The sequence below is a fragment of the Pundamilia nyererei genome, unplaced genomic scaffold, assembly GCF_000239375.1.
Source record: "Pundamilia nyererei isolate P.nyererei 1_Seehausen unplaced genomic scaffold, PunNye1.0 scaffold00049, whole genome shotgun sequence".
NCBI lineage: Eukaryota > Metazoa > Chordata > Actinopteri > Cichliformes > Cichlidae > Pundamilia > Pundamilia nyererei.
In genome coordinates this window covers 157,228-178,697 of record NW_005187450.1, presented here as the reverse complement: position 1 = coordinate 178,697, position 21,470 = coordinate 157,228, and the positions used below count along the sequence as shown (strand labels likewise).

General features: G+C 39.7%; 1 protein-coding gene across 3 annotated transcripts; it reads left to right on the top strand.

The window, feature by feature from the left end:
- The first annotated feature begins 2,528 nt into the window (after positions 1-2,528).
- On the top strand, positions 2,529-21,391 carry ahcyl1 (adenosylhomocysteinase-like 1). Of its 3 annotated transcripts, none has more exons than XM_005732836.1 (17): positions 2,530-3,130; positions 10,955-11,069; positions 11,346-11,489; positions 12,170-12,270; positions 12,380-12,482; positions 13,126-13,220; positions 13,320-13,426; positions 14,764-14,880; positions 14,981-15,044; positions 15,142-15,230; positions 15,372-15,442; positions 15,742-15,836; positions 19,202-19,300; positions 19,442-19,510; positions 19,666-19,744; positions 19,938-20,058; positions 20,170-21,391. In XM_005732836.1, the coding sequence occupies exons 1-17, from the start codon at positions 2,939-2,941 to the stop codon at positions 20,174-20,176; spliced, it is 1,668 nt and encodes a 555-aa protein (XP_005732893.1). In that variant the 5' UTR covers positions 2,530-2,938; the 3' UTR covers positions 20,177-21,391. The 3 variants fall into 3 exon arrangements, with proteins under 3 accessions (XP_005732894.1, XP_005732893.1, XP_005732895.1); XM_005732838.1 differs by lacking the exon at positions 2,530-3,130 and adding an exon at positions 8,590-8,675; XM_005732837.1 differs by lacking the exon at positions 20,170-21,391 and having other exon boundaries at positions 2,529-3,130; positions 19,938-20,062.
- Positions 21,392-21,470: the final 79 nt, after the last annotated feature.

The window sequence follows — 21,470 nt, the reverse complement described above, 5'->3', positions numbered from 1 at the left end:
TATGTAAGCGCCCTTATTTTGGAATTTCATCTTTTTAAACCCACATAGCGCAGGGGTGGTCTCAGCATGCCCTGTGTTCACTGAGTAAAAACAGAAATGTAATACTAATGTGAAGATTTTGTACAGCCATTACTTCCCCAATGTGTTTGGAATACCTACTGATTTGCCCAGTTGTGTGGATGCATTTTATACAGTTAGTAGTTGGTGTTTGTTGGGAAAAAAGTAGTTCAGTGTTGCATCACCTTACGCACTCTTATCCACGTAGTTACATCTTCATCGTTCAGTCCGTCTAGGTGGTTTTTTTTCTTCTTTGTTTGAATTGTTTTTTACCTGTCAGATGCAGTCCTGCAATGTTATTTTTTTTTAAATAGCACTCTGACATTGTATTCATGTAACCTTTGTCAATTAAATTTTATTAAGTGACTCAAGGTTATAGGTGGATTCTTCTGGGGTTTTTTTTACTCCCTGATTGTGTAGAGTTCAGACTGTCATCTATTTATTTAAAATGTCCCCTGAGTCTTAGCCAATGCCATGTAGTTTTGTTTGCATTATAATGCCTTGGATGACATTTGCTGGAATTTTTTTTTCACAACTATGTTCATTAGAAACTGTTTTTCTCTTGTTGCATGAGTATAATTGTCAGATATTTTGGACAAAGTAACATACATTTCAATTTTTGATAAGGATGATTAAAATTCTGTGTATAGTCTGTGAAACCTTTGTGCACTTATTTCATTTTTTTTACTCGCATGTATTTAATTTGTTCATAATGAGATGTCCAGCATTGTGCAAAAGTCTTGAACCAGCCCTCATTTTCATATTTTGCTAGAAAAATGGGGAATAGGTGTAAAGCTTGTTTCAAAACCAACATGTTTTGAAACAATCAAAAAATAGCCCACAGCTTCCCAAAGCAAAAGCTGTTTGTGAATATATTTTATGTAGCCAAAAGTTCCAAAACAAAATATATTCAGTTTGCTATCACAGGAAAAGGAGGAGTAAGGAGTTATCTCATTATATGATTCTTTGATTAAAAAACAAAACTAAAACTACCAGATTTTCAAGATGTTTCTAACTGATGATTGAGTGACTACTACTTAGGTCATAATATTAGTAATTGGGGGTCAGAAGTGGAGGTGGATAATCATTTGTTGAACTTAAACTTGTGACATATTCTGAAACGGGGATGAAGTTCAGGTTTTTCACCTTGAACAGTATAAAAATATCAGGGAAGAGGGGAAAAAGTGGGGAATCAATTAATATGCAGAGTAACAGTGATGTTTGATGCTGACTAGCAAAGTAGGGTTTTGTACAAGTTGATGAGAGTACATTTTGTACGTCTATGTAGGTCTTACTCTGTGAACAGTAGCTTCCAAATAACTAAATTAGAGGTCACATTTGATCAGTATTACAAATACCTACCTGAGAGAGGAGAGAAGAGAGCCTTCGGGTCTTGGGGTCAAGGAAGAACTGAGGGGGTGTAGCACAAGGAGGAACGAAAGGACACCTACAGAAAGAAACTGGAAACCCACTCCAGCAGAACAATACCAGTGATGTGTAGAGTGGAATGGGGGAAATAACTAGGTTTAAGGTGACAGAAGGACAAACAGTGGGCCAAATGGAGAGAGCAAACGAGTTTAACGTTTTCTTCAACAGGTTTAGTTCACACTAAGCTGCTGCTACCTACAAATCCTGGAGTCCACACCTGCTCTGTCTTAGTGATTTGCCCTTCTTTTCCCCAATTGAACTCCATGGATCAGATTCCTCCATATTTGATTAACACCCTCTGCTTGACTGTGACATCTGGCCAGGTAAGGAGACAGCTGGAGAAACTGCAACAGGGCAAGGCATCAGAGCTAGCCATCTGTCTGTGATCCTGCGTAACATTTATAATACGAAACAGGAGATGGTAAAGAAAACATCCTGTCTGGTTGGCTGCCCTCATTTCACATTAATATGATGAATGTGCTGGGGAGACTAGACTCATCCCACCTGAGAAGGCTGGTGAAAATAACTCTTGACCCATATAAAGAATTTCAGAAATATAGGATATATAAGGCCTTTATTATCTTATTACCTTTGAAATTGCAAATACAGAATTCTGGTCCTGCTGCAGTCTTAAAGAATTTTAAATTCAGTTAATTATCTTATTCAGTAAGGCAGCTGAAACAACAAAGTAGTCATGCGTAGTCGTGTACATTTAGCCGGAGGTTGACTTGACTTCCCCTTTTCCCTGATCAGGACCTCCCAGGTAAAGCATCGCGATTAGCAAACTCTGCCAATCAGGGGCTGTAGCTTGCGGACGCTGGTCCCCGATCAGCCAATCATTAAAAAGTGGGCGGGACTTGTGTTAAGAGCGCTACGCTGATTAACAGAGGGCTGTATAACAGTCAAGTGTAGCACTAAGCATAAAAAACAGAGCAGAAGAAAAAACTGCAGTGCTGAACATCTGACATTTTAGTCTCACAAATGACGAATAAATTATGTAATTTATTTCCTTATGGGTAGCGATGCCTCAGCCGTTACACATTCAGCAGTCACTTTCCTGTCCACTGGAGCTAACTGGCTTATCACCGCCTACACACTGCCCACTGGTTTGTCTGACAGCCTCAACAAAACGCCCCCTCCCTCCCTCACCTTGGGAGATGTTGCCGTCTGTGGATGACAGCAGACCTGCAGGACCGAAGCAAGTGGCCGTGCGAGTCTTTTAGAAAGTAGATAAGGGAGAAAAAAAAGCGTCATATCTAGTGAAGTGGGCTACTTTGTTAGCTTTGCTCCGTGGTGTAGTGCTTCAGCGTCGGTTCGGTCATTTTTAAGCCACGAAGCTTTAGCCAAGAGAGCAAGAAGGCGAAGCTAAGGGTATTAGTTTCAACTCAATCCAGAACCGGCTTTTGTTCCCCCCTCTCCTCTCCAGTAACAGTATCGATATCACTCGGATGCAATGACAGACACAGTTGTGGACAGCAAGACGGAGGTTAAACAGGGCACGAAATATGTCAAGGAGACCGAAAACGTTGCGGAAAAATATTCCGTGTTGACTGTCAGCAAAAACAGCAGTGATGTGAATATGAACGTTGGAGAAATGACTTCCGCAGCGTTCACCGCAGTCCCCACACTGAAATCCGTCAAGAAGGTAAGAAACGTGATGCTCCCAGCAGTCACTGCCATTGGGCACAGACACAGTAAGGAGGGGATTTCACGTTGGTACGCATCGTGCTGCAGTGAAGTCCAAGTGTAGGCAATGTAATGTATTGTTAATAAGGTGCAGTGTGAATGTCTGCTCCAAAGTTGTCATTGGGAATTTTGTTGGCGCTTTAATGCATTCTTGAATGATGGACACTCCATCCCAATGTGAGGTGGGAAGTGCAAAAATAATCTTAAACATTTAAAGTACCCATATTCATGTATCTTAGCAGCCAGCTATTAAGGAAAGCTTTGCTAACTGTCTCATATGTAGTGTTACTCTAATAATACCTTCTACTGTGTTATTACTGGGGTAAGAACATATAATTTTAAAGACAAGATGATTGTTAAAATCTGTCTTCAAGTTGCCTTCCCGTCTGTTTAAAGCACAATGTCAACATTATGCCAGCAGGCAGGAAACAACTAAAAGCCAAGCTGAGCTCTTAAACCTCTGATTTAAGACCTCAGCAAAGTGCAGAACTACTGTGTGAGGGCTAACGCAACTGAGTCTGTGGGGTCCCCCAGTTGAGTAGGGGGGGTATTTAATCAGGTCTACCCTTGTGTTGTGGGGAAAAAAAATAAATCCACCATAAACTGTAGTTTACAGTTACAGAACCTTGAGATTTGCAACCTTGAGATAACATGGGAACTGAACCTAAACTTTTATCACATTAATGTGTAGTGAGCTCTATATCTGTCTTTAATTAGTTCTCATGTGCAGGTAATGAGGACATCATCAGTGTTAGTTGGAGGAAAGGCATCATGAACATGCAAAAGCAGCACAGGGTGCACCTGTGAGAAGAACCTGTGAATGTTGAGTTTCTTGCGTGTTATATAATCTGAGAAAACAGCAAAAATCCACATGAGGTGGCTCTTCACAGCATCTGGTACCGGCTAGTGGATAATCATGGAACTCCTGATTAGAGGCTTCTTTGTCTGTTTCTCAGAACAAACCTGCTCAAATCTCTGCAGACTCTTCTGCCAGGGAAGTTTTTCTGATCATATGAGACTGTGTCACAGAGTGGTGATTAAGCCCTCTGGAACTTTTTAGTTATAATGTCTGGCAACTGTGTTAGTAATATCAGATATATTTCAGTTCCTCAAGGTGACCTCTGACTTCTAATACCCGTGGTTCTTTGGGGGTGACTTTGCCTGTGTTTGACACCTATTTTTATGATTCACACATTTGTGTTATGACCTAATGTTAGCTGCTTTGCACTTTTAAATACTCACATATACACTTATCAGTCATAACATTGTGACCACTTGCCGAATATTGTATTGGTCCCCCTTTTGCTGCTGACCCACTGAGACATGGACTCCACTAGACCCCTAGAAGGTGTGCTGTGATCTCTGGCACTAAGATATTAGCAGCAGATCCTTTAAGTCCTGTAAGATGTGAGTTGGGGCCTCCATGGATCAGCCTTTTTTGTCCAGCACATTCCACAGATGCTCAATTGGATTGAGATCTGAGGAATTTGGAGGCCAAGTCAAGATGTCAAAATTGTTGTGGTCCTCAAACTATTTGTGGCATCAAATAGTTTGAGGACTATTTGAGGCCATCAGTATTCCCTGATGGCCTCTTTCAGCAGGATAATGCACCCTGCTGAAAGAGGCCATCAGGGAATACTGTTTCCATGAAAGGGTGTACATTATCTGCAACAATGCTTCGGTGGTATATCTCAAGGTAACATCCATGTGGATGGCAGGACCCAAGGTTTCCCAGCAGAACATTGCCAGCGTAGGGCTGGTTTGCTCTCCTCCCCTAGTGCATCCTGGTGCCAGGTGTTCCCCAGATAAGTGCACACTGCCATCCATGTGGTATGAAAGAAAATTATACCACATAGAAAATTATTCATCTGATGCTCATGTGCCCATTGTTGGTGCATTTGGGGGTACAGGGGCTCAGCATGGACACCCTGACTGGTCTGCAGCTATGCAGCCCTATAAACAACAACCTGCAATGCTCTGTGTACTCTGACACCTTTCTGTCAGAAAAATCTTCATCAGTTTGAGCTACAGTAGTTCATCTGTTGGATTGGACACACAGGCCAGCCTTCACCCCCCACATGCCTCATTGAGCCTTGCCCTCCAATGACCTTGTCGCTGCTTTGCCACTTTTCTTTCCTTGGACCAGTTTTGATAGATACTGAACACTGCAGACAGGGAACACCCCACAACAGCTGCAGTTTTGGAGATGCTCTGAAACGGTTGTTTACCCTTCATAATGTTCCTTGTCAAACTCGCTCAAATCCTTACACAAAATGTTCAATAGCTCCCTGATATATTCCACCCACTAACAGGTACCATGATGAAGAGATAATCAGTGTTATTTACTTCACCTGTCAGTGGTCCTAATATTATGCCTGATTAGATTTAGATATACCTTGCTACTACCAGGTTGGGTACCCCTTTGCCTTCAGACTTATCTTAAGTCTTTGTGGCATAGATTCAGCAAGGTGCTAGTTCATATTTATCATGTATAGCATCACACAGTTACTGCAGATTTGTTGAATCCACACCTATAATGTGAATCTCCCCTGTTCCACATTCCAAAGGAGCTCTATTGGATTGAGATTTGGTGACTGTGGAGCCCATTTGAGTGCACTGAACTCACTGTGAAGCCAGTTTGAGATGATTTGAGCTTTGTGAAATGGTGTGTTGTACTGATGGATGAACCCATTAGAAGATGATTACACTGTATTATAAATGGGATGGACATCAGCAGCAGCAGCATTACTCAGGCAGTCTGTGACATTTAGACGATGTGTTCAAAGTGTGCTAAAAAAATCTCCCCACATCACCGATGTGAATTGTTTTGAACTTTAGCATGTATTATATTATTAGCCACATGTATTTGCCTAAATTCACTAACTTGCTGCCATGTGATTGGCTGATTAGATATTTGTGCATAACAGGTGCATGAAATGAAAATATCGGCTCATATGTGTTTTAACAAAGAGTATTTCAGCACTCAGGAGTGAACTTACTTCATGCCACCTCAAAAACACAAATGCACAAGTGGTCTCGAGTTCTGTCTTATTACGTAATCAGGGTTGAGCTTACTTTTTTTGTATGATGCCTTAAAGATCCACTTATTAGAATTCTGTAAGGCTCATCAAAAAACAGTGTTCAGACTGAAACATCTGACTTACCTTGTTAAAGGAAAAGTAGGTTTTTCTCGCCCTTAAACTCACTCATAAGTAAGCTACAAGCAATGTATCATTACGCAGTGTGGAAAAATTGCACTAGGTATGTTTGTTATTCCTGTCATCTTGTCTTTGTGGCTGGATTTGTGAATTGAGTAAGTTTAACCAAAGTGTGTTTATAATAATCGATAAATAACTGAATAATAAAAACACCTGTTTTCTCAACATCGTAGACTTCAAGCTGCTAGCTCACAGAATGCAATAATGTGTGGACTGTGAGCCGCCTCAGGGTGCCTGATGAGAACATATTGGATTGTAGGAATGTGAACTGCGCTTATGAAAACAAAGCACTGTGTTATGAATAAATGTGAGAGCCCGGTGTCAAACTGAGCAGTCTGTTTGCTTAAAAAAAAAGAAGAATGATTAAAGAAACTACTGTAAATGACTGGAAAGAGTGTCAAACTGATTGAAATCACAATAAATGACATATTGAAAAGAAGACTTAGAACTCAGCAGAACTACTACATTGAAAGGTGACGTGAGTAAACAAAGTCAATGCTACAAATTAAAAACGAGTGAGTTAGCGTGAGGGCAGATGAGTCAGAGAACACCAATCCTCTGCCTCCTCTCTCTCTGAATCCATCTAATGGTTATGTAATACGCCCCCTGGGAATGGGACTTGCTCACCGTGAATCTGTTCATGCATCATCATATTTATCTGATTCCTGTGGGCTGCTTTGTAGGATCTGAAATGTGATGATACCTTAGCTTCACTATCTCATCCTGCGTGTCTGCCAACATTATGGAAGAGATTCATGAAGGTCAAACATAACTTTTCCGCTCCTGGTAAGTGGTAACGAAGACTGGAAAATGTAGTGTGGTAAAACAGCACAGCAAAGAAAATGGGTAAAGTTAAAGGTGAAGCAGGGGCTCAAGCAGGGATGATTTGGGTTGCCCTGCTGCCAGAATCGGATACAGAGAGATTCACATTCATCTCTAAAGACACAGACATGAGTGTGCTTTGAAAAAATGTAAAGATAAAATGTACCAGGTACATTCTGTGTTACATGTGTAAACTTACAGTCATTTCCAGTGAAGGAAAAGTCATCATGAGGTTAAAAATAAAGCACATTCAGTAGTTTTACCATTTTCTATGTTCTAGGTTTTGCCCTTGGCATTCACTAAGTACAGTACATGTACAGTTTAATTACAGTATTTGTTATCAGGAGTTTGGATTTCTTAATAAACAGTGCAGTAAGATAATCCAAGGGAAAAACAACTTGACAGTAAGATTAGGATTCTGAACTGCTTTAGGACTTATGCTCTTTACTTATGTAAAGGTCGGATAGTCTTGGAGAAAGGATTAGTAGAGTTGTATTTTTTTCACAACACTGTAATCGGTCATGCATTTGTTGATCTAAACAGGTGCCTTTGCGCACCAAGCGAAGTACCCTGATTTGAAAACTGCAACTGGACTTCACTCCTTTGAGTGTGTCACTGCACCATTTTTACTTATATAAATATTGCAGGCCACATGTCTTTGAACCTGTTTTAATCACTGTGAGTAGTCTGTATACAAAGATCAGGTGATGTGGATAAGACTGTATGCCTTTTCCGCAGGGCAGTGATTTAGAGCACTAGCTGTGTCTGACTAAGTAGCTAGCGTCGCCTTATGTCAGGCCTACATTGAACCCTTACAACACTGACTGAAAGTCACACTCCACAGCTTAAGTCTTTGACCTGGCCTGCTATCTAGGAGAGAAAGGGTATTTTTAGCTTTAGGGACTGCATGGGACACGTATTGATGCAGCAGAAGGCTAATGGAAACAGAGTTTAATTCCTTCTGTCAATCTCTGTTTACTTTAGTTGTGCAAATCAGGCGCATAGGTGTAAAATAAGAGCTGAGGCAAATTTGTTTATTACTTTGTGTGCACGTGATTTTGAAACGGTTCTGGTTCGTGCGCAACCTACATATATACCTGAATCGTTTTGCATGTGCTGCCTCAGTAATTAAAAACTCACCATAACATACAACCTGCAGATTTTAGCGTTAAGTTTTCAAGGGCATAACTGGAGAGACTAAAGAGAAAGAGAAGCTTGGTTGGAATAAACCCTCCCTTTCTCTTTAGGTCTTTCTCTCTCTCTCATTCTCTCTCCAGGTTGGCCATTAGAAATCATGATAATAGGTGGGAACCTCCCCCTGGCTCTGCCTGGGAGTGTTCTGGGATAATAGCATCAGGGACACCTAGTACTACTGCACAGAGGACACACAGCAACAGGCAGATAGGCTGGAAAACGGAAGAAACAATGGCACACAAGCATGGGCATGGGCATGGGAGAGAAAGGGTGAGTTGCTGCTAATGTATCACTGAGAACTTCTTCTAGATACTAGATAGCTCAAACACACAGGAGCCTTAGTATTTTTTGGCAGTCGCAGGTTTTTGTCTTCTTCCTGCAGTTAACAGAAACTTTTTTTTCCCTTTGAAACATAAATTTCAGTTTACCTGCAGGGAGTAGCGCAATTTTTCCTAGTAAACACCAAGGTTATTCACACAGGTTCCCCGTGTAGGCGTAGTGGAAACATAATGCTGTCTTCACCAACGCTGAGTAATTCATCATTAATTCGATTAGCCTCTTGATTTTGGTCTGAATATTGAGAAAGAACAATTCAGTAAAGCTCAAGAGACTGTGTGAAATGTCTGTTGAATCCTCAAGGCTGCAAAGTGATGCAAAGTAAACATAAAAGTACTCATGTTGACATATTTTGCGAACATATGAGATGGAGCACACTCACAGTTGTGAAAACAGAGACATGCAGAGCTCTCCTGAGCTTAGCCTGTCTCACAGGCTTCTTGAGTTTCTTTATACCGACACGGTAGGTTTCTGAAGCCCAGGTGTCACTGCTCATGGAAAGAGGCGTTGTGGGTTAAAATGCTGAGTAAATAAGGTTAGTTTTGACCACACATTTTAAGTTAATGAAGATCATTGTAATTAGGATAAAAGCAGAGAATTAAAGTTATGGTTATGTTGGGGTGTTTTCCCTAGTGATTGTGCATTATGCTGATGCTAGCCCATTCAATCAGCCTCAGCTTTTTGGGGGATTTTGTTGATGTGAAGTCATGTGTAGCTGTTGCATCCACCCGTAAAACGTTCTATCAGAACAAAATTTGTATGTATAAAGAAAATCTGTTAATTTGATTTTGTTCCAGTAATGCGTTATTACTCTTCATAATTGTTAAGAGTACGCTCTACCTGAAGGACATAGCTACAGGTTGATGTATGTGCAGTGTACACACACATACTCGAGTGTGATCCGACTCACTCTTGTTAATCTGGGATACATGTGTTCCCGGATTCTTCATCTGTGTGTTGTGTCAACTCTGTCAGTCTGCACTTGAGTTTGCAGTCCAAACACATGATATGAAGATTTAAATAGGAGACAGAGGGAATTCTGTGCATTGCCACAATTTATCACTGACTCATAGTAAATGTTTATGGTAGAGTTGTGTAAAGATCTATCCTTCTGAAATCCTCACTCCTCGACTGCATGACCATGAAGACCATGAAGAATTAAAAAGCTCAAGAAATAAGAATACCTTTGAATAGGTGTCATGAACTTTGGACATGGTCAAGTGAATCATTTTCTTGTAACATTTTTCATGGAAAAAAGTATTTTGTGCGTGGACACTAGGCATGCTTTTATGACATTATACAATGTTGTGATATTAAACAGTGTTGTGAGGAAGACACGTGGCACAATATCATGGATGAGGTCACAGACTTTACACAAAGACACGGGTAGAAATTATTGGAAAGGCAGACAGTGATAGTACATAGTAATGTTTAGGTAACATTGCTTTTGTTGGTCCTTCCATGGAAGATAATGGTCATACTTACCGAGCTTGCTGAACTTGCAGTAGTTGTTTTTCTGTCATCATTAGGTTACAAAATTAAACAAAACAAAAAGGTACCAGAAATATTACCTATAATATAAGCACTGAGTACCTGAGCTGCCTGTGATGTTGGCCTAAACTGTGTCTTTCATACAGTCCTCTATTTACCGTTCTGTGACCAGTTAAAATCAGTTCTCCAGTGCTTTGGTTTAGAGATTCAACAGTTTAGACTTTAATCAAATGCCTGGCTAGAAAATAGCCACACTAGCTGTTTGGTGATCCAATTTATCTTTTTCCAGATCTTTCATCTTGGGCCCTTTGAAGGCTTGGATTGACACGATGAATCACAGCCAACAATCACTGAAGCGCATGCATTTGAACAAAACATAAATCACAAGGGACCATCTAAAAATAAGCATCAGCATCCTTGTTCTTGATCCACCTGTGATTTCCTGTAACAAGCTGATTTATCTTTAGAAGGGATGATAACAGAAACAGGACAATGAATGCAAACATAAACTAATGATGTGTGAAGGTACGGTGTAAGGTATAGTGTCATCCCTTTTAAGATGTGAAACATGATGATACCTTGTCCTATTGACCTCCACTTGTCCCATTGACGTCCGATAAATCCATAGAGATAGAAGATTTCAAATATCAAATCGCTAAATATCTGGATTGTTTTGTTTTTTGATGTTTACACTGTGTGGCATTTTCCTTGGCTCTCTGCAGATCCAGTTTGCGAATGCAGAGGACAAACAGGAATTCAGCAAGTATCCGACCAAGGCAGGGCGCCGCTCGCTGTCACGGTCCATCTCGCAGTCCTCCACAGACAGCTACAGCTCAGGTACTTTCACTTTCATTGCTGAAAACTGAGCAATTACTTCAGTCATACATAAAACAAAACAAAACAAAACATTTTTTGTATGTTTTTGAAGTTCACTTAACAGTTCTTTGATTGACTTATGTTTGCATGTCCACCTGGAAAAGCTATTCATATACATCACAAAAATACACACTGTAGCTCCAGCTTTTACACAATGCATTGAAAGCATAAATTTCGCAACTGGCTCTTTTGTGTGCTTTACCACAAAAGTGACCTTTTGTGTTCTCTATTTGTAAGCTGCATCCTACACTGACAGCTCCGATGATGAAACTTCTCCCCGGGACAAAGCCCAGGTCAACACCCACGGCAGCAGCGACTTCTGTGTGAAGAACATCAAACAAGCTGAATTTGGGCGCCGAGAAATTGAAATTGCAGAACAAGGTATGTATGCATCAGACCTCACTGGCGCATTGTGGACATTTCAAAGATGAAAGATTTTTTACCTATGATTGTCTGTACTTTGATCAAAACAGGTTAAAGTTTTCTTATGAAACCCTTTTTTCAAACAGGACGATGTAGTTTAAATTTTAAAAGATGGCCACATATGGATTTTATCGTGATGCAGGTGTGTAATAGGGTAGTTATGTAACTACACTGTTACACACTATATGTATTCCTTCATTGTTCGTCATCTTTTATTAATTTAAAATATAGATTACCTGGTGTCTGTGGTTTATGACCCAAAGCTGGTGTTTTTTGGAACATGATGATATTTCATTTGATCTTTTCTTCACAATTCAAAACACAATGGTGTGGTTTCTTTTGCTGTTTCTCTGTTCTTGTCTGCCTTTCTGCCTGTTTACATTATCCATGTGAGAGATAAGTAGGCGTAAGCGCCTGGCAAGTGTTGTTCAGCCTTAAAACCTGGGTTGCAACAGCTGTTGCTAACGTTGTTGTTCAGTTAGTACCCATTTTACAGCCATGTACTGCACATCCGCCTTCTAGGTATCGTTTGTTTTTGAATTCGAAAAGGTCTTTCCTTCTTATCTCGCCCAAAACAAAACCTGGCCTTTGTGTCCTCTCAGGTACCATTAACTGCTGCTTGATCTGTTCGTCCACAGACATGTCTGCCCTGATCTCCTTGAGGAAGAGAGCCCAGGGGGAGAAGCCACTGGCTGGGGCGAAGATAGTAGGCTGTACCCATATCACTGCTCAGACAGCAGTACGTCCGCTCATCCTACTCATCAGCGGTCCCTTTAATGTGACATCTTTTTCTCTTCTTATCTCTGTTACTTTTTTCTTTATCTTCATATTTCATTGGTCCTTCTCAGGTCCTGATTGAAACTCTGGTAGCACTTGGGGCCCAATGTCGCTGGACTGCTTGTAACATTTACTCCACTCAAAATGAGGTGGCTGCTGCTCTTGCAGAGACAGGTAAGTATAATAAAGAAGCAAGAAGAGGCCTATTAACAATAGGGTGGAACAAAAAAAATATGTAATTCCAAATAACTATTGTTACACCCCGGCCTAGGCAACCGGAGTGCAACACGAAAAAAGTAAAAATAAAGAAAAAAAAACACACAAAAAAACCCCCACTAAAGCTCACCACCAAAATCCCAAAACGAAAGTATCGACAAATCTATTTACAACAAACTATTTACAACACGGGAGATCGCGACCATGACACACTGAAACACAGGGTTTAAATACCTAGAGGGAGCAATCAGGAAAATGGACAACAAGAGGGAAACACAGCTGGGGCAACTCAGAACTGACGAGACAGGTAAACGTAAACTGAAAACACTAAGATAACACAGACTTTCAAAGTAAAACAGGAAACACATAACAGTCACGCCAAAAACAACACACTGACAACACCGAAACGTAACACTATGTACTATCTAACATAAAATAAAGTATTTTTCTTTGCTTTATTGCTCATAAGGTTAGATGAACCCAAAATAAGCTTAAAACTTAAGAGCACTTTGCACCTCTCCTTTCACTGTGTAATGTGCACTAATGGAGCTGTGGCTCATGCTGTCTTTGCCTGTAATTATGTGTGCTTTGTTTCCTGCAGGGGTACCTGTGTTTGCATGGAAGGGTGAATCAGAGGACGACTTCTGGTGGTGTATTGATCGCTGTGTCAACACTGAAGGCTGGCAGGCCAATATGGTATTACCTGGATAGTCATGTGATGAATGTAATGCCTGTCTTAATCTCTCGCTCTTTTCTGTGTGCACATCTTCCATGTTGACTTTTCCCCCCCCATAGATCCTGGATGATGGTGGAGACTTAACCCACTGGGTTTACAAGAAGTATCCCAGCGTCTTTAAAAAAGCCAGGGGCATTGTGGAGGAGAGTGTCACTGGTGTTCACAGGTCAGATGAGGTCGCAAATTTAGAGCTTTAGTGGAGTTTACATTTTATCTGCAGCACGTGCCTTTTTGTATTTTGAACTGCAATTTCTGTCTGGTAATTCTTTTTGGTTCACATTGGTTTCATTATAAAATATGTCAGTAAGACCCAGGCTGTATATTCTTTACAGCATAGACATGTGCTTATGGCAGCTTACTATGAATTATAAATAATTAAGCTTGTCGCAGTGTTTTTGAGCCATTTAATGCTCATCAGCTCTTTGCAGATTCAGTACTGTATATACTGACAACAAAATATAAAAGTCAAACTAATGTAAATACTTAATAAATTAAAAGACAAAGGACAAATCATTGTGCTGTGACAAGTGCACTGGTTAGAACTTAAATTATCATTAATGGATATTTTTTTAAAATTAAAAATTTTTTCTAATTAGAATTTTATATCAGTTGTGTAAAACATTTTTAAAATGATCAAAATATATGCTAAACAAACTAACTATACTGCTATTAGCACTACAGTGGCAGTTACAGGATCTAATTACCCGAACATAACTGGGATGTACTGTTCAGCACGTAGCAGCCAACAAATACAAATAATTTGCAGCAGTGCTTTTCACACATGGATTTGACTTTTAGTGGAGTGTGTTGGGTATCTATGTCTTGAACACGACTCTACTTTAGAGTTTAAAATAAATCTAGAAACTATCCAACATAGTCATGCCCTCTGCGTTTTACTTTTTTTTAACTAAGCTGCTTTTAATCCTTTTTTTTTTTATTGGTATTTCCTTATTTTATTTTTTTTGGAGATAGAGATGCACTAGAAGCAATTTAAGCTCTCAGTGAATACATTTCATGATGAATGACTTTGAATGAATGGCTTTGTCAACAGAAATTGGACCTGTATCAAAGGCCATTATATAAGTCATATTCAGGTTTTTTATGCACAGACTAATTTTTTGGTCATAGGTAAGGACAAATAAAAATCACCAGCACTGCTTTAAAATTATTTTCTGTTTAGTTATTGGAGTTTTATGTGCTCAAGCATAATGTTAGTTTTTGTGTAGCAAATGGTTTAAAATGACAGGAGAATGCTCACATTTCTGTTAGTTTTACTGATCAGCTGTGCTTAGATGATGGGAGAATATTTGAAAAGCATGGCAAAGCTCAAATGCTGGGCACAGCAACTCTACGGTATATGCAAAGCTCTCAGTGGACTTCATTAGCCAGATATTCTGCCAAGTGTAAGGTCACACAGAATTGCATCCACGTTTGTGTGGAAAGATTCACGTGTGTTCGGCCAGCATATATGCCTGAACATGTTTTCCCCATGTGTCCTTTCAGACTGTACCAGCTGTCTAAGGCTGGCAAGCTGTGTGTGCCCGCCATGAACGTGAACGACTCGGTTACCAAGCAGAAATTCGACAACCTTTACTGCTGCCGTGAATCTATCCTCGATGGGTGAGGAAAATTAATCACCAAGAAAGTTGCTGTTATGAGGTTTTGTTGTATTTGGAGCAATATGGTCACAATGATGTGTCGCTTTGGTTGTCTTTGCCAGCTTGAAGAGGACTACGGATATTATGTTTGGAGGCAAACAAGTGGTTGTGTGTGGGTATGGAGAGGTGAATCATTCTTTTATTAAATTTTTTTTTACCTTTAGATGGAATGACTTTAACAAGTCCAGCAGATCTTTTTAGTGCACTGTCTTGTGCTCTTTAGGTGGGGAAAGGCTGCTGCAGTGCTCTCAAAGCTCTCGGAGCCATTGTGTGCATCACAGAGATTGACCCCATCTGTGCCCTGCAAGCATGGTGACTCACTGACTCTCACTATTTAGCATTGCTCACCTGTGCTTTGCAAGCTACAAACAAGTGAATATTATCAGTGGATTTTTCCTTTCTTTCTTTCTTTTTTTTCTAATCTGGTCTTCTATAATATGCGTGTCCACACAGCATGGACGGTTTCCGAGTGGTCAAGCTGAGCGAGGTCATTCGGCAGATGGACGTGGTGATAACTTGCACTGGTACTGTACCCCATGCTGTGACATCCATTACTTCTGCTTTGATAATCACAACATTTTCAGCATGTGTCTTTTTAAATATTACAGTTAAGGGCTTTGGGTGAAAACCAAATTTTTTAAAATCAAAATGCTCAGATGCTCTTTGGTTTTGTGTGTTGACAGCAATATGAACACCAGTACAGATATAGCTGTAACTCCACCGCTATAGCAGCAGCACAAGTTTAAATTTGATCTTCGTTGGCTTATTCTCTCTTCGGTGACTCTGTTAACAACACCTTACGTGTGTTTTTCTTCAAATACAGGCAACAAGAATGTCGTCACCAGAGAACAGCTTGACCGAATGAAGAATGGCTGCATCGTCTGCAATATGGGACACTCCAATACTGAGATTGATGTGGTAAACTTCAAACAAATAACCCCACAAATACCCAATGGATTTAAAAAGCTTCTTAAGCACGGTTACTTAGAATAAACAGTAGGGGAGCCTAAATAAGTGAAAGTGAAAGGTTAAGGTGTGAAAATTCAGGCACTAAATGACAAGTAAAACACAGAAAGGAGTCTGTAAACACAAAAACATCCTGTTCTCTGTGTTGTTACATTTTCAGTCAAAAATGAAATTTGAAAATGATCAAAAGTGACTTAATTTGTTTTTCCTCATTGAATTTCTTGTGGCTTGAATATCTCAATTTAAACATCCATAAGTAACATCTCTGTGTGCCCCTTTGATCCAAAACATACAGTAAAGATTGCAAGTTTTTGGACTATGACACAGTTTTTGTAGTTTCGCCTCTGTTCACCATCACACGCAGGAAATGTATAAAAACTATTTTTTTACATAGTTCAACATTTTCAGAGGCTCAAAAATAATCTGACACACTGAAAAAATGTAAATATAATGATTTTTTAAATACTTGGATTAAAATCCTTTGGAGTCAATGACAGCCTGAAGTCTAGAACACATTAACATCACCAAATGTGTGTGTTTCTCATTTGACATGCTCTGCTAGGCCTTTACTGCAGCCACATTCAAGTTGCTGCTTGTTTGTGGGTCTCTCTTAGGTTTTGTATTCAGTAACTGAACACAAAACTGGCTCTGCTGGTGAGTGACTTGGCCATTGAAGAATTTCCCATTCCTTTAAATTGAGAAACTCTTTGGTAGTTTTTGCAGCATTCTTTGGGACATTATCCATTTGCTCGATCAGTTTTGCAACATTTGGCTGAATCTGAGCAGAAAGTATATCCCTGTATACAATTAATCCTGCTACTTCTATCAATCACAACAACAAACATTAGTGACCCAGTTCCACTGGCAGGCAGCCACGCGTACCCATCCCATAACACTGTTGCCACCATGTTCGAAGGTTAGTATGGTATGTTTTGGAATTATGAACTTTTTCTCTCCTTCTTCAGACTTTTCTTTTCCCATCATTCCGGTACGAGTTCATCTAGGTTTCATACACCCAAAGATGTTTTTCCAGAACTGTGCAGGCTCTTTTTAGATGTTTTCTGGCAAAGTCTAATCTGGTCTTCCTCATTCTCGAGTGTCACCAGTAGTTTGGACCTGGTTGTGAACTCTGTATTTACATTCATAAAGGTGTTTCTTGATTGTAGATTTTGAGAGTGATGTTCACTTGGTTAGTTGTTTTCTGTAATCTCTCAGGCCTTTTGCTGTCACTCAGGTGGCCAGTGCATTCATTGAGACTGTTGATTTGGTGACTGCTGAAATATTTGCTCTTTCTCTGATACCTTTGTTTAATTTTTTCAGCTTTCACCTTCTGCAACCTCGAGTCAAGAGCATGAAAAGTTAACCAATAGAAGTTCAACACTTGAAATTATCTTGTTTTAATTTATTGGGGAATAAAAAGGGAACAGTCCTCACCAATGTTCCCTCTAAGCTGCGCGCGTGCGCAGTTGCGCACTGCTGGCACGGTCTCTGCGCACAGAAAAAAAATCTAACCTGAATTGAAATTAAAATTAAAACTTTAACAATTCTGTTTTGCAGTGTTAGTCAGTCAGTGACTGGCTGCTCCCGTATGGCATTAGAACGATGCCACCTTATCCCATAGTCCAGCCAATAACGCGATTCACATTCGTATGTACGCAGCTAACCAACGTCGTTGACAGGCTATGACAGCGTCCTTATGTGCCGACACCGGTGTTTTAACTAGCAAAGCGGCGTGGCTGATGTGGAGTGAAGCCACGTTAATGACAACGTGTACAACCGTTGGAGACGTGAGCAGGACAGACGGAACAATTGATGGAAAAAGTGTGGACTTTATACCAGCTTTTAAATTGTGTTGATCGGCCACGTAAAACCAGAGTTATGATAAAAAAAATATCTGCAATGTTTGGTTTCCTTCCTGAATACTGTCGTTGTTTATATTTACTGCGGGAAGAAACGGTAAAAACTGAGTTTTATAAGGAAAACGCTCCAAAGCACTCTCCACCTGTGAGCAAAACCAAAATAGCCCTTCTCTCCCCCACCCTTTCCTATTGATCGAAAAATGTACTGTACCATGTCGACCAATCAAAAAATGATATGGCAACATGGCATTTATTGTTTAGGAAGGGGGAAGTTTTAGGAGTGACGGCGGTGTTTTGAGATGTGAGAGATTGTCGACGTTTAGCGCAAATCTTGTGTAGTTAGTGTGTAGTGTAGTCAAAAGTTTTGTTGTGTGTGTCAGAACAGTGAGGCGACTGTTGAATGTTACAGGTGTTACAGGAGTGATACATCTCCTGTTGTCAGGCCTGCAGGTATCACGCTGTTGTTCTCCTTTATCTCATAGTGGACAGAAATTATTTTTGGAGTGGCACAATTTTGATGCAGAACAGCTGATTGTTCTGTAAATAGTTTGAAATGTTTATTTTAAAAACGCCTTGGCTGCATTTTTAGGTAAACAGCTGCAAAAAACTTTTTTGAAGAAGTAACTATATAATTAATTGCCCAACATTGGTCATTGTATACTGTATTTTGCAGAGAGAGTTACAGGACTCTCTCCCAGACCACAGACTCAGAATACAAGTCAGAGCTTTAAAAAAAAAAAAGAAAGTTTTGTTTTCAAAATTGGAGTTCAAGTTATTTTTGCTTCCAATAGTGTTAACATACTACACAGGTAATGAACAAGATTTTTTTTAAATGTTCATTGTAAGTGGGCTAAAGCAGTTAATTAAAAGTAGTCTAACATAAATGTAAATGCTGTAATTTGATTATTTTAATAAACCATGTAACTTGGATGGATTCGATGCTGGTGTGACCACAGTGCACATGTCTGCTGTTGCTCACAGTGGCCCAAGGGACCGCTCAGGGAGTTTGTGTGTTCGCTCAGACACATGAAAAATTAGAGGGAACATTGGTCCTCACATGATCACGAAATTGCTTGTCAACCAGTACTCCAAGTCCTTTTGATCCTCTGAAAATGGGCGACTGTGTATAAAAATGGTTGCAATTTCCTAAACAGTTAGTGTAATACTTTTGTTAAATCTCTTAAATTAAAGCTTAAAGCCTCCACCTTGTTCACATCTTGATTCTGTCTTTTTTTAGTTTTAAGATCTGCTGTGATGCAGAGTGTAGAGGTGCACAGAGGTAAAACTAGAAAAATTGTGTGATTGTATGAATACTTATGGACTTGGCTGTACTTCTCAATTTTTGTGAATTCATTGGAAGAAGTTTCTAATTCAAGGAGTTCCACTATTCTTTGTTTACATGGTAACATAGCCACATGGAAATGTTCGCACAATGGTGTTTACGTCTTTTGTCCTCAGGCAAGCCTGCGCAGCCCCGAGCTGACCTGGGAGAGGGTTCGCTCTCAGGTCGACCACATCATCTGGCCTGATGGAAAGAGGGTCGTCCTGCTGGCAGAGGTAGCTTTCCTCAATAGTCTTCACAAAACTGTGTTTTAAATTCTCAAAAATTTGTGTTTGTATCGCTCATAACTAGGTTGAAACAGGAGTTTGTTCTGCACTAAACAGTTTTGTCAGACATCTTGTATTTTTTTTTTCCAGGGTCGCCTCTTAAATCTGAGCTGCTCCACAGTGCCGACATTTGTGTTGTCTATCACTGCAACAACTCAGGTTAGTAATTTCTTCTCTTCCTTTAGAGCCAGTGTCAGTAACTTCTTGGGCGAGTAAATAACAGTGTCCCTTCTTACTAAACTACCTGCAGTCTGCAGGCACATAGTTTCCCAGATTGTGAGTCATGTAAACACTGTGTGCTCTGTGTTTTGTAGGCCCTGGCACTGATTGAGTTGTTTAATGCTCCAGAAGGACGTTACAAACAGGATGTGTATCTCCTTCCAAAGAAAATGGGTAAGAATCAGCCTTGTTTAAACTGAAACTGTGCTACTTTGGTAGAGAAATGATAAGCAGTATGCAAGTGTGGATCACAATAGTTGTGAAGTCTAATTAGTTTTTACTGCTTCTCTGAAAGGCTGCTCATTGTTGCCACCCTGTGGCTTCACTAAAAAGATCACATCACACACATTTTGTCTTTTTCCCCCAGACGAGTATGTGGCCAGTTTGCACCTACCCAACTTTGATGCCCACCTGACAGAGCTGACTGATGAGCAGGCCAAATACATGGGCCTCAACAAGAATGGCCCTTTCAAACCTAATTATTACCGGTAGGTGCTCCTGCCTTTTTCTGCTTCTATTATCACGCACCAGTCCATATTTTCACTTTTTAAACTGGTATTTAATTAAACTCTCTTTTTGTTTTGTTTTTTTCTCTACAGGTATTAATGAGAATGCCTGATCCTCAACGCACAGTTACCCTGCAACAAACAGAGATATCTATTTTATTTTCTAAATAGCTACAGAATGGAGGAATTATTTTACTTATGCTGAATGTAACTTATTAAAAGCACCTCAGAAGTAGAGTTAAATGATAAAAAAGGACGCGTTAAGGCATGTAGAAAACATATAACCAACTAACATTTTACACGTCTTGTCAGGTGTTTAAACAAAAGCCTACTTGCATGCTATGATGTATGTGCACGTATTTAGTTGCTTCAGATTATGTTACTAGATCACAGAGTTGCTGATTTGTTTACCCCATTTACGCACAGTGCCAAATGATGGCCGTAAGAATGAAACAGAGGATACCTTTTCGATTTTGTCTACCGTGACATTAAGATTTGCCGGGTACATTCCATGAGCCAGAGTTTAGGCTGAGCCAAAACAAACTCTGTGTTACAACTTAGATTATTTTAGAAATGTTTGTTTTTATATATACGTCAAATAATCTGTTTCAATGGTATCTGCATACATGCCCTAAAAGGTAACATCCAGTCATCCTTTTTATTATAGCAGTGATGATGATGAACTGTTGCCTGTTACATAAACAAAATGATGAAGTCTTGTTTATTCACGTCTTGTGATCAAGTAATGTCGTTTTGCTAATGACAGATTAAGATGTTGTTTTATGTCTGGGTGTGGAGCAGCTGATGTCTTTCCTAAAAAGGCAGTTGGAGAAGACTTACAGAGAGCTGGTAAAACACTTTTTGACTGCTTTATCTTCCCTCATTTCATCCCAAGTTTCCATTTGCTCACTTTAATTCCAGACGCCTCACTGAAGAGTTTTTCTGACTGGATAGTACCTTTGAGGCCATGATATGAATGTGCCTTTTAAATGATTTATAACAACATAATACTAGCGCTGAGCTTAATTATATGAACCATTCCTTTTTGTAAAACTGCATTTATTAGAAGTACATTAACTGTCTTCCTTCCACTGCTTCTGGTTGTAAGTATAACTATAATGTATGAGCTGTGTGTTGGCAAAATATATATATATATATTAGACTTTATGTCAGGCATATGATTGTAGTCGTCTTAATTTGATCCAACAAGATCACTTTAATATTTCATGTGATCAAAATGACATAAGTGTATACTATCTATGTAAACGATTGCATTAAATCAGCAATAAAGCGAGTCTTTTTACCATGACAAACTGAGAACAGAAAATGAAGGAGAGGCCTTTTGTGAGTCCCTGGCTCAGTAGGTAAATATTTTGGATTATTTTGGGGATAAA

Excerpts from the sequence above, each read along its gene's own strand:
- ahcyl1 (XM_005732836.1), top strand. The coding sequence starts at position 2,939 with ATGACAGACACAGTTGTGGACAGCAAGACGGAGGTTAAACAGGGCACG. Across the intron at positions 12,271-12,379 it reads ATATCACTGCTCAGACAGCA|GTCCTGATTGAAACTCTGGT; the intron begins GTACGTCCGCTC and ends GGTCCTTCTCAG. Across the intron at positions 15,045-15,141 it reads TTGTGTGTGGGTATGGAGAG|GTGGGGAAAGGCTGCTGCAG; the intron begins GTGAATCATTCT and ends TGTGCTCTTTAG.